The following is a 13815-nucleotide window of genomic DNA, read 5'->3' on the forward strand; positions in this document are numbered from 1 at the left end:
GAAGAGAAAAAAAGCAAGTTGAAGTTGCTGAGTTGATGTTTGCGCAGGTGTTGTTTACTTTAGCCTCTTTTAAGGTACCGATGCCGACATCCTTCTGATGTACAGCAGCTGAATTGTATACACGTACAGTATATTTGCTTAGACTTCATGCATGTTCGTGTCTCGTTGAGAATATGCAGAATATCGACAGGATGATGTTGTGTGTCTATACCAGGGATTGACATCTTTTATTTTTTTTCTGTTTCTGAACTAATGTAAAGTTTTTAAGCCTTATGTATTAGTTAATATATGTAAGAGATAATGTATAAGCAGCCAATTGTGATTGCAGAAATAAGCTTTGATGGTATGATCATAAGTAAGAAAAGGAACATTAAATACTCACTTAAAATATTTTATTAGCTAATTTTTAACACATCTGGGTAACCGTGTGTTAGATTTGAGTGTTTGTTATTTGGTAATAACAAACCTGCAAATGTCATGGCTTTCCTATCAGAATCAAGCGTTCCAAGAAGCTGTGTTATAATCTCAGATAACAGCCGCTCAAAACTAATAACACACGGTAGCACTTTGCAGTTCGGGCAGCCCGCCTAAGCTGGGAAACCCTTCCGCCGTAACTAGGTTGTCCAAAAAAAAAAAATTCTCTGCAAAAAAGGCCGTCAAGTGCATCTTGGAGAATAGTGCTTCATACCACAAGCGGACATGCGCGCCGCACAACCGAAACGAGAAAGATGTGGTCCGGACCATCACTGTCTGGAGGATAACTAGCCAGTTGATAAAACATCTCAGAGGATAGTGCGGACTAGGGATGTCAAATTATGCATTTTCCCATATTCGATGATCATTTAAATTAACGATCAATCAATCGAATAATCGTTAACCGTAATAGTGCAATAAGCCATTACAGCAGTGGCATATAGACAATGACATAAAAGTGTGCATAAAAACGCCAGCTTCCTCACGCGAATTAAAAGATTTTATTTTGTCTAAATAATATGCTAGTGGGATTGTAAAATGAGTCAATGTAGTTGGTATTTTGATAAAAATCATCAATTTAATCTCGTAACGAAATATAATGACTAATAGACACAGTAAACTCCGCCTCATAACGGGCACTCCGCACAGTCGCATGCATCCATGACAAAATAAAAGTTTCATTATCATCAAGTGTTATTTTTCTAGTTGTTCACCTCGCTTTCTGAGTCGTCGATACATTGCTTGTTGTAATTATATCCAAGAAGCACACGAAAGGGCACTTTTCCCGTCGTTACCTCAGCTTTTGACCTGCGGCGTACTTTCAGCAAAGATGCTTATGTTATGAAGACTTCAACCTTCCATTAGAAAACCCGCAACAGTGTTTAGCGTGTAGCGCAGTCATGATGATGATCAATGATATATGTTGCGGGAGTTCAGAGTGTAACGACAGTCAGTTACAGTTTACATTTAACAGTTTCTTGCCAGAATTTAAGTTTTTCATTTTAATCTGTTTATTAAAAACGGCTTCTGGACGCCTTCCCTGTGTAAAGCAGCGTTAGCAGCGCTGCTATGCTAATCTTGCAGGCTTCCCTGAAGAGGGTCTTTGCTTTCAGTATCCTAACTGCGTTTAGATTTTCGGCATCGGACCCTCTCAGATCCTCTGCGGATGCAATTTTGTTACGTTAGCAGCCAGCCTCGTCTCGAATGAGGACAAAAAGCCCAAGTGTGTGTTTGGCATTGAGCAGCATTGTGATCATGGCTAGTTTAACTTCTTCACGCTTGGTTAGTTTTTTTCACCAGCTGTGTATTTGCTTTGCACAGACGCCGGACACACGTGCTTGCTTTTTCGACAATCGTTAAGTTTTATCGATTTAATTCTTATCGACAATTAATCGAAGATCGATTAATTGTTAACATCCCTAGTGCGGACGCGATTCACACCGCAAGCTTGCATGCGCGCCACATGGCCCAAATGAGATAAAGACGTATGTGTCTTATCTTAAAACCAAAAATAAACAAGTTTTCCTCACAGAAGATCTGCATTCGTTAAAAATGAGCAAATAAAATATTTCAAATTAAAATGTAATGTTCCTTACTTTACGTATGAGGTAAATGGCTGTGTAATAAGCGGGATAATGTACAGTCAGCCGGTTGTTATTGCGAAATAAGCCCCTGTAGTGTGATACAAGACCCACCGGTTAACTACCGGCCGCCTATACGTTATGCCTTACATAACAAATCTGCAAATGTTGCAACTGGCCAATCAGAATAAAGCATTCCAACGAGCCGTGTAATAAAAGGTGTTACCTGTATATAAAATGTTTAATTTGCTTATATCATTTAGTTTTTCAGTCATTTGTTTTTTTTATCTTGTAATTGTTCTGTGGGACTGGCAGAACTCTTTTTGTTCTTCTAAAATTGAAAGCAGATCTTTTCTTTCTGTGAAAACTTTTTTTTATTGTTAAAGAAACAACGCTAACTCGATCTGATTAATGCAGGTCCTCAGATGAAACCAGAGAATCTGATTATGTCGGGCCTTAGAAAAGGAGATGTGACAGGCCATAATTTCATGATCCCTCCTTATATTCGTTCACGCTCACTACTAAATTCTTTTGTGAAGAATGATCTCCACTAGCAATAAATGCACCGAAGCAGAAATGGCAGGGGTCTTTCTGTGCTGATGTAAACCAGATGATGTACCAGTGTAAAAAGAGAAAAATTGTATGAGGATAGACAGACTGTGAAATAAGATGATGGTTAAAACCTGAGAGCGTCTGACAGGTACCTAAAACATTGTGAGGGCATCAAAGAATGCTGTGTGTTTGCTACCAAGCTAGTTATCTGCCCAGACTAAATCTCCAAGGCTTTTTGGGAGTCTTTTCATGCAACTTGGTCTTGGCTTCCAGGATCTGGTCTTGTTAGCATCTGGCTAATACTTTGGAGAGCAGTTTTGCACCAAAAAATTCACTCTCTTTCTCTCACGTCCCTCTGACGCGCTTCCTGACCCAGGAAATAGAATTAACACCTCGGCCCTAAAACCACATCTGTGACCTGCCATGCCCTGCATCTCAAGTGCAATAATATCGAGGGCCGAGAGAATAAATTTGAGACTTAACAGACCCTCTACTTAACTTTATACGACACACATTGGGCTTTTACTTCCTCTGCTCTGCGTCGTGCTACTTTGGGATACAACCGGTGCCAAAAACTTTGCAACAAAATGAAAAAGTGTCAATCTCCCGTGTTGACATCCTTGATGTTTTATTCACCTGTCCGTTGAATATTAGACTAAATATGAAGTCCTTTCATGAACTATTGGGTTATTCTGTTTATGCATAGAAATGCATGCTGTGAAGAGTCATATAAATGATGGATGTTGTCATTCATACCATTCACGCTAGCAGCGCTTCTCTGACGGCTCAAGATGGGACATAGATATGCCAGACAGACTCGCACCGTCACAGATAATATGTATTTCCCCCCCTGTTGTGCTACAGAAGTGATATGATCCGTTCTCAAAGGTATATGAAGCAAAAGTTTTCCGTGTGAAATGTATTACCTACCACGAGAGCATTTTCAAATAGGGACCTCTCTTTCCAATGTCAAATGGACAGTAAATTTAGGAAAGGAAAAGAAGAATGTATTATCTGTTTATTAGTTATTTTATGTGGGCCATATTTTAGAAGAAATGGGTCTTGAAATTCTTTAGTTGAAAAGTGAGCTCTCTGTTTTCTTCATTAGATGCATGTGCTCTCTCACACACTGAATAACTGGTTCCTGGCTTTAAATGCTTCACGTGTTTGTATTTTAGTCTCGCGTTGTGGATTCCCCTGGTGAGTTTTGAACAGACTCCCCTGCAGACGGCCATAAAACAAAACTTTTTTTAAAAACTTAATCGTCCCTGTTGCACCTAAGGAACCTCTGTCGTGCTTTCTCAGACACATGCGTTCATATCGATCCATTTAAGTTCGGATTTCATGCAACGGTTCGGTTTTCATGCATTTGTGGATATTGAGCAGATGTTTTTGGAGAGTACTTGAATATCTCTTGTCTGCTTTTTTTGTCTAGTAGCAATGTATCATTAGATAGTACATTTGTAGTGTATATGCAGTGATTGTTTTACCAAAATGCTGTGGCTAAAAGAAAAGTTTTCCTAATGCCATTTTTGATTTAAGATTTGCATGATGATATTTACCAATATGTGCATGTGATAGAGCTGGAAATAATATAATATAATAATATCTGCTCATAATACAATTTATTATTTATTTATTTGTTTATTTATTTATTTATTTTTGGATTTACTGTGGTGTTTTGAAATGAGTAGTATTTAGTAAGTAAATTTAATTTAAATAGCACATTTAAACATAGAAAAGCTATTTAAAGTGCTGAAGAGAGTAAAAAAGAATATAAAGAAACCTGAATACAGTTATATAACAATGTTTTGTAATAAAGAAAGTTTTTAACTTTGACGTAAAAATGAATACATTTATTTATAAATTTATAAAAAGTGTTTGGTCAAACCGAGATAATGAAATGTATGTTATATCACAATCTCTCTCTACCTCTCTAATTTTCAAAAAAAAAAAAAATGCTAAAACTGTAAGGTCATACTAATTTTCATTTATTTTATTTTTTCCTCTACAGTACTTTGAGGTGCCGTTTGACTCAAACATGAATCGAACCAAAAACAGACCTCTGGTGAGAGGACAAATAAGGTGAGATTATTCAAAACCATACATTATAATTCTTACTTTATAATTCTCTGTTTTGTGTCTCTTCCTTCTGTTTAGATGTTTGATTCCAGTTTTTTTTCTAATAATCCTTGCCAACGGCCAACGTTTTCATTTATCTTTTAGCAAACATCATAATGCCAAGTACCCCCAAATATGGTTTTATATTTTAAATAGAGCGGTATATATATAAAAAAAAATATATATATATACACACACATACATGCATACATACATACACACACATTTATATATTTATATATATACACCGCTCAATATAAAATATAAAACCATTTTGGGGGTCCTTGGCATTATGATGTTTGAAATATATGTATATATGTATAAAATAATTTTAGCTTTGTTGGCTTTATATAATCACAATTTTTATTTTACACGTGTGTGTGTATATACATATAAATATAAAAACATTTACATATAAATATACATTTAATTTCATAAACAAACATTTAATTGTTCATAAACAAAAGAAACATTTAAACTGTGTTCGATAAATAGTGTGATTTTATTAAGGAAGCACATTGTTTTTAAACTTAAATCATTGGCTACAATTAAAATAATGTTGTATGTATAAACTTGAAGTCAAACATTTTCAATTCAAATGTATTTATACTGCATTAATCTTGTTCATAGCAGCTTAAAAGAGAATACTACCTTACAAATCCCAGTGTGTGAGATAAAGAAAATACACCATATAAACAGTTATTTAATGTATGTCGCACCAAAGGAGAGCTTAACACTTAGAAATTAATATGAACATGTAGAAATGAAATTGTAATAATGTTCAGTAAACTTTTCCAATTTTTATTTTTGTCTTTTTTGCTCTGAAATTTTCTGGAAGCATCTTAGGGATCTTCGTTTGAAAACCCGTTCCTAAAGAAACTAACCACTGGCTTCAAAGAAGACCCTTTAATGTCTTACCTAATAAGTTTACTGCATGTTTTAGGTTACAAATCAAAGTTCTGTTACATTCCTGATATTCTGATCCCAGGCCTTAACCTTACGGCTATGTGTTCAAACCCTGGTGTGTTCCCTACCCAGACAAATTTGTTGGCGTTTTAGGTTCATTAGGTTTTGAAACACAGCCTAGATGTCTTTGTTGTGATTTGTAAAGACTCACTGCAGAATGAAATAGCTTCCCTACACTGGTTATGTAATGTCATTTACATTGTTCTCAAGTAGCCCGCTGTTTGTGTATACGCGAGCCTGGCTGTATCAGAAACTATACACCTTTGTCTAATATCTGTAGCGCTGACCAGCCGCTTGTGCACCTGTCCTGCGTAACCTGATCCAGGTGTATGTGGGCGTGGCTCACTTTTTTCTTTGACTGCTTTTTCTCCTCTCGTCTCACCCTACTGCTTTCACCCTAGCCTTGTTTTTGTTTTTATTTGTCAGGCTTTATTAAATAGATACATTGCAGGCTGGGTTCAAACTTGAATGTCTAGTGCTTGTGTTCTTACTGTTGCACCGAAGCTCCAATTTAAATATGAGATTAAGGAATCACAAATCGTTTTAGGCACATTGATGTTTGACACAGGTACACAGGCATCTTTACATGCAAGTCACTAATTTTGTAGTTTGAAGTCACCATATTTTTGGACCCGACTGACTGCGTTAATGACAGGAGGAATTTGTTTGATGTTTTTGTGTCATGCGTATCTTCACCTGACAACCTTACAGACCTTTTAGACTTGTACACAAATATGCAGCATACTAACAGTAGTGTCATCCACCACAACATATCATTACGCCCATTAAATGCATCCTAGTGTAGCGTGTTTACAACCATGCAACACACTCGCCCATCTGACAGTGTGTTATTACACTCTTTGATGTTGGCGTGTGTGTGACTGCCTTACATTATAAGAATGTGACAGAGGTCAACGTTAAAGACGTAACCCGCAAAATCTCTCACGAAAGCCGTGCGGCATTCTCAAGGTCCCTGTGAAGAGTTTAGCTTTTTTAAAAACTAATTTAAAGTTGGTTGTTTATTTATTAGCATTCAACCTTTTGTTTTGACTGTTTCTGGGAGAACCTGCCACGCGAGATCGCATCAAGTGACGGTCAAGTGTTTTATTTTATTGCATTGCATTAAAGTAGGCTTCGGTGTATAAATAAACAATAACAATGCATGGTTTATTTGTGGAAAAGTTAGATTAGCTAATTTTTCACAAATTGAAGGAAATTCCAGCGGTTTTGCTCGTAACGTTAATAGCCTCGACACTAAAACAGCTGATCCCATTCCTATGAACACATATAGACCTCTTAACCACATGAAATGGACATAACAATGATAATTACATTAGAAAGGAATCTCCTGCTGTTAGGCAGAAAATTTGGCCTCCTTTCCTCTCTGCTTTGGTCTCAATGCCCCTCTAATTTATGGAGCAGTTAGTTGTGAATTCGAACCAGACGCCCGCGCAGGATTCGAGGACTGCGTTTAATAAACGTTAAAGGAAGCGGTTGTCCGATGGAAGCGTATGTGGTGAGGAAAGCTTTAATCTGGTGCAGAGAAGCAGAATGCTTTGTTTTGTGATACACAACAGATTTATCTTAGCTGCTGGGTTCTTTTTGTGTTTCTATTTATGTGACACACTTTTTTTGCTTCTTTGTAATGTTTCACATGGCCTAAAACTTATTTTTGGATAAAATAATAATTCAAGCTTGCTAGTTTGTCTAAAGGGATCAAATCATGACAAATCAAATTATTGTTCATTTAAAAAACAATTGGGTAGGGACACAACAAAACCAATGCCAACAAAGTAGCGCAGACTGTGAGGTCGGCACATATTGCCGCATGCTAGCAGCATCTGGGTCCAAAGTTGCCCTGAATCCCGGAGGTTTGGTCGAACACACAGCTTTGCATAATAGTACGTCCTTCTGTATGCGCATGCGCTTGCTACATGTACAAAGTATACGCGGTTGGGTGATCCTCACGAAATCCAGATTTAAAAGGTGTCCAGCATCAGAATTTTTAAAAAGCCAATTTCTTTTGCACGTATTAGATTAAGGTCTGAACTTACGATAACCATTATTTTTAGAGGATTTAAAAATATTTCCTATAGAATTATTTACATTTTTTAGATTTTCATTATAAAAAATTATTATTACCGCAACATGATATTACATTAAATCTATGCATTTACAAACTCATGTTTCGGTAATGAGAACTAAAAAGTTGTCTAGGTAATATGACAAACAAAATTTCAACTTTTATCTGGAGAGAAAAAATAAGAACTGCTTACCTGGTAGCCATCTTGAGTGTCACAGTCAATTATGTCCCTTCCAACTATTTTTTATTTATTTATTTTTTTTTAAATCTTAGTTCATTGAGGGCTTAAACAATGATTGAAAATTGTTGCGGAGGATGAGAATTTTTTTTTTTTGGACACATTTATATTCCTTATTATTGTCTCTACATTTACCAATGATCACCAAATACCACACGTTTCTTTACTGTAAATGTTTATAGTATAAGATGTACTGAAGCTTTTCATTTTTGAAATAAAAAAAAATTAATATCAGATAACCCAAATCCAGTCATAGACACGTTGCGGTAATGAAATTGTTCAACAAAATTGGTTTGTATGATGTCATTTGAAATCATGTGCAAAATAGTACATGAAGAGATGTTTGTAACTGTATGCTTCTTATTTTGATACTCTTTGCATTTACTTTTTTTATCAAAATGTTTCATGACACCCCATAAGTCTAATTTCGCGAGAATCACCCGGTTACAAAATTCCGGTAATGTTCATACAATGCGCACATACTGTTCTGATGACGCAATTTACTATATGGGGACTCATGTGGTCATTATCCATTTCTTTTTAAAATTTTAGTCGTGAGCCTGTCCCCTTCTCAAATACATTATCTCTGTTTCTCTTAGCCCCCTTCATGCCGTGTCATTCGCGCTGGCGTGTGGGATCCCAGGTGTGACCCTGTTGACCCTGGGTGTGAATCCTCTGACTGGCTTTTTGGGTGCTCTGAACATCTTCCTGTACACGTGCTGCTACACTCCCCTGAAACGCCTCAGCATCACTAACACCTGGGTGGGCGCGGTGGTGGGTGCCATCCCACCTGTAATGGGCTGGACGGCAGCCACTGGCTCTCTTGATCCAGGTATGTGAGTTTTTGACACACACATGAAACTCAGTGACGATCCATTATACTAATTGATCATTACATTTTTAGTTCTTTGAATTAGTGAAAAAGTACTGGCTTGTACTTTACTAACTAATGAAATGACTTTGAATAGAGTGTATATATAGAAAACAGTCTGTGAACAAGGTCAGAGCTGAATGTTAGTGGTTTGAGCAAAAACATCATATCCGGCTCATACAAAAATGTGTCCTTGGTCCTACTCGTTCAGTTACAACACTATTACAGTCTTGTCCACAAACTTGCTGTGTAGCAACTTATTTTTAAAACTGGTTATGTAGCCTCTTTAAACGACATCTGTGTCCCATATTGCCGGTCTGACTTCAAGTGACTCCTCTTCTTTGACGCAAGATCACTGTCCACTTAGGAGTGTTGTAGTTACGTATACACTCAACATCCTGTGTTATTCCAAGGATGTTTCTTGCTTAAGTGTTTATGGAGCTCATTTGGGGTCCTGTTGCCTGCTTAACAAACCTATAACAGTGGCAACCATGAGATCAGTTTTTCAAAGGCACGGATGAATAAAAAGTGTGTGCTTTAAATCTTAGTGCTAATTACTAAGTGTCACAGCGACAGGAAAGACAACCTAAAAGTTTCAGATCTTCATCACACCGCCCTGCGCTCTGTTTCCTAGTGGATCGTAAGATCACTCGCAGAAAGGCAGCTTTACGCGCCATGCTCTGCTACCCCTGCACGGGCCACTGTTTGTACGGTATCACCTTTCGGAGTTCAGCTGAACAGTGTTTGTTTTCTACCCAGCAGGATGTGACAGATCTTTGCTGTGATGAAGCAAAGTGCACAAAACCCTCTGCTGGTTCTAAAAAAAAACGATATAGATTTAAAAGTTGTAACTTTCTATTGCATAAACCAGTGGTTCTCAAACTGGGGGCCGCGAGATGGTGCCAGGGGGGCCCCAGTTTTATGAGATTTTATAAAATACATTAATTTATCATGAATTCTGTGTAATTAAACCAAAAAAATATAAGGCTACTAACCAATTGCACTAATTTGAATCATTTTATATGTTTTTTTTTTAAATAAAAATGTTACATTTTAGCACAAATTTGTCTTTGGGGGGGCCGCAAAGAAATGCATTGTACACAAGGGGGGCCACACACAGAAAAAGTTTGAGAACCACTGGCATAAACCTATCATAGTCTGTTGGTGTGAACACAAAAGCGAACTTAAAGGGACACTCCACTTTTTTGAAAATTGGCTTATTTACTTATTTTACCGTTTTGGAATTTATTCAGCCGATTTGGCGGTACCACTTTTAGCATAGCTTAGCATAATCCATTGAATCCGATTAGACCATTAGCATCGCGCTCCAAAATGACCAAAAAGTTATGGTTATTTATTGATATGGTATTACCAGTGCCCGAAAATACTCCCCTGCTATTAAAAGTTACCAAAGGTACTATTTTCGGGTGATGCGTAATATCATTGCACCTGCTGCAGCCATGGTACGGCAGCAAAGTCTTTTATTATTATGCCGGAATGTATAGTTCCTAGCCATGTCTGCTTAGAAAATCGCAACTTTTAATTTTCAGTCGATCTTAGTACACGATGTAACTACGGAAGTCTCAAGTTTTAAATAGAAAAATATCAAAACTCTTTGGTTTTTTTGAGCGCGATGCTAATGGTCTAATCAGATTCAATTGATTGTGCAAAGCTATGCTAAAAGTGGTAATGCCAGACCCAGAGATCAGCTAAATGGATTCCAAAATGGTAAAAATCAAGGGTTTAACTTTAGGAGATGGAAAATTAGCATATTTTCAAAAAAGTGATGTGTCCCTTTTATTATTTGCATATGATGCCGGGCCATGCAAATTACATAAATTTGGCAACACGATTGAATGTGTGATACTTGCTTCAATCGTGTCTTACACAAAAGTAAATTTTTCGAAAATTCGCATGACGCGTTGTCACGAAAGCCAATCAGCAAAGTGCTTATTGGCACATCTGGTTGTATTCGGAAATAAAGACAAAAATATTTTTCCATTCACACAAGCACCTTGATGAACAAGTAATCTGGCGAGTAATCTAGACCGCATATTCGCTTTATTTTTTATATGCATACTGTATAAAACATGGACATAGTGTCCGTGACGTCACTCGTAGGTTTTTGAATAGCATTTTTTAAAGCCCAAAGTCGCCATCGCCATCGTGCCAGCGTGTCACTTGCAGAAAACCGAAAATGAGCAAAGATGCCGACCGTGAGTCGATCTGAGATGCTTGGTTGGTTCGGTATTTTACACTTAAAGCCCTGTTTTCAGATTGTTTATGATGAAATAGAACGGTTTTGACTGAAATTTCAACATATGATGCTGGCCCAAGAATCGCTGCAAAAGACGCATTCCAACCAACAGGTTTTATCGTAGTTTTTGTCCAACTCCATTGACTTGTTTTAGAAGTGCTGTGAGGTACGGTATTACTCCGCACCGGGAACGTTGTTACTATTCTTGCAATTGGCAAAGCCGGATTATCGCCACCACCTGGGCTGGAGTGTCTATTATTCAAGCTCTCAACGGAAGAATATACGGCTGTGAGGCGTTTGGAAAAATAGGTCCACACGTTTACAACGAATGCTAAAACACCTGTTGGAAAGCATCTTTTGCAGCGATTTTTGTGTGAGCATATCAGTGAACACCCCTGACCACTCGGTGAGTTTCACGTCTTTGTAAACGAAAGTTTAATGCATTTTAGGAAGGGTTGTTTCAGTGCACCTACAAACCCATTGTAGAGGTGGGAGGTGAAACAACAAGCACCCGAAAATTCTCGGGGCAGCCACATATGTCGAAATCTCAGTCAAAACCGTTCTATTTCATCATAAACAATCTGAAAACATGGCTAAGTATAAAATACTGAACTTGTCCTTTAAGTGGCCACGCCCTTAATTATGCAGAACTTTAAGGCTTAATATAAATTAAACGAATGAGTTAAAAAAATCACCCCCTCACAGTTCTCATTAAGGGCAAAATTGGCTTTATAAACCAGCCTGTAACATACTTTTTCATATTTTTTTATTTAGATGCTCTGCCACGCACTTCCGGCTTGTACACATCCACCTTCACTGATGGTGTTATAATGTCACAGAGATCTTATTCATTCTTTTGCACTCTCTTCTTCTCCAGGAGCACTCTTGTTGGGAGCTTTCCTCTTCTCTTGGCAGTTTCCTCACTTTAACGCTCTGAGCTGGAACCTGAAAGAGGACTACTCGCGCGGCGGTTACCGAATGATGTCCGTCACCCATCCTGGCCTTTGTAAGCGCGTGGCCCTCCGCCACAGCGTGGGCCTGATTGGGCTGTCGGCCTTGGGTCCTGTGCTAGACGTCACCACCTGGACTTTCCCTTTAGTGTCCCTGCCGATTAACCTTTACATCAGCTACCTGGCCTTTCGGTTCTATCGCCATGGCGACAGGCAGAATGCCCGCAAGCTCTTTTTCTGCAGTCTCTGGCATTTGCCCACGTTGCTTCTGCTGGCGCTCACCTGCAAGAAGAGCCGTGTGACGCGGGACGAGGCAGAAACGGCGACCGGTACGACATCTGTGGCTTTGTAGAGCTAACAAAGTCAAACCATTGCCATAGTTTTGGTCGACTTGCTGCCTCAAAAATAATATCTTGGAGAAAAGACACCAAATGTTATGCGTAAAAAAGGGAGAGACATAATAGGGAACATGCATAACGGACATAACCTCTCTATTGTTATCGAGGTTTCAGGGAAAAAATATGATACACAGAAGTCATGTACAGATCTTTGGTTTCACTCAGGTTGCTTGTACACAAATCAATACTGTGTGTAAATATATAATATATTTATTCAATATAGTCCCGTTGTTGTCTATAAACATACTGACATTAGTCAATATTATCATAGACAATTAATGTACAAAAAATACAAGTTTCATGTAGATTGTATGTACAAAGGAATTCATTGATAATTGAAAATAATGAACCACAATGCATCACACATTACAAATTGGTCTAATGTGGTCATTGCTGTGGACATTTTGGCTTGATGCATTATAGGCCAGATAAATAACGGTTTGTTTTAATGCAAATAGGAACACAAGTACTACAGGTAAGAACGTTGTTTTGTTCTCCTGATATTATTTGATAATTTAAGACATTTCAGCTTTCTGATTCGGTAAATAAATCCTGTGTGACTGCTTGCCAATACTTTATTCGGCATACTCGGTTTAAAAATCCGTCCCTTTGAGTTTACTGATGATATTGAATGTTTGCTTTGAAGAGCTCTCTTCTGGTTTAAGGTCCCTCTTTCAATTCAGTCAGAGTTTTTTGTTCTAAACAGAATTGTGTTCATTTTAAATGAATGTAACACAGTGCTTACCACTCTGCAAATGCTTAGTCCAAATGATACAGCGATTGGGGTTCTTATTCTTCATTCAGCTCCTTTACGGTTTACCCACTTCTGACCTCTCTGTAAAAATGACCTGTAAGACACAAGAACGAAGAGTTGTTTTAAATAAAAATTCTTGTGATCAGCCATGTGTTTGGGTTTTAATTTGAATTTTTTTTTTATTCAATAACCGGTTGCATTCAGGTTAAATTAATGTTGCATCTTTTAGCACCCATGACCAAAAAGAGAGCGTTCACTTTACTTTCTTTAAGCCATTATGCAAACATTGTAAACAATCCTTAGCAGCCCCTATAAATGCACAAGTTACTTGCCAGCGTATTCTGTGTCTGTATGCAGGCAACTACGTTAGCCGGTCATGGCGCATGTGCCGTAGTTGCTCGTGAACGCGCACTGGACGACCAAAGAGGAGAACAAATTGTTTAATAAAATTGATTTTTTTTTCTTTGTGCACAAAATTGTTCTTGTGGCTTCATAATATTATTAAAGGGATAGTTCACCTAAAAATGTATTATATAAAAATAATGTCATTAATGGCTCACCCTCATGTTGT

The 13815-nt window shown here is 37.7% G+C and overlaps 1 protein-coding gene across 1 annotated transcript in view; it reads left to right on the forward strand.

Moving 5' to 3' along the window:
• The window catches only part of cox10 (cytochrome c oxidase assembly factor heme A:farnesyltransferase COX10), a 51451-nt gene extending 38396 nt beyond the window's left edge, over positions 1-13055 (forward strand). The window contains exons 5-7 of the mRNA XM_055175357.2: positions 4621-4691; positions 8614-8846; positions 12020-13055. Of these exons, the coding sequence (XP_055031332.2) occupies positions 4621-4691; positions 8614-8846; positions 12020-12444 (729 nt within the window). The 3' untranslated portion in view covers positions 12445-13055. The remainder of the gene's footprint in view (positions 1-4620; positions 4692-8613; positions 8847-12019) is intronic.
• The last annotated feature ends 760 nt before the right edge of the window (positions 13056-13815 follow it).

This window comes from Misgurnus anguillicaudatus, chromosome 4, assembly GCF_027580225.2.
Source record: "Misgurnus anguillicaudatus chromosome 4, ASM2758022v2, whole genome shotgun sequence".
In the NCBI taxonomy this organism is placed as follows: domain Eukaryota; kingdom Metazoa; phylum Chordata; class Actinopteri; order Cypriniformes; family Cobitidae; genus Misgurnus; species Misgurnus anguillicaudatus.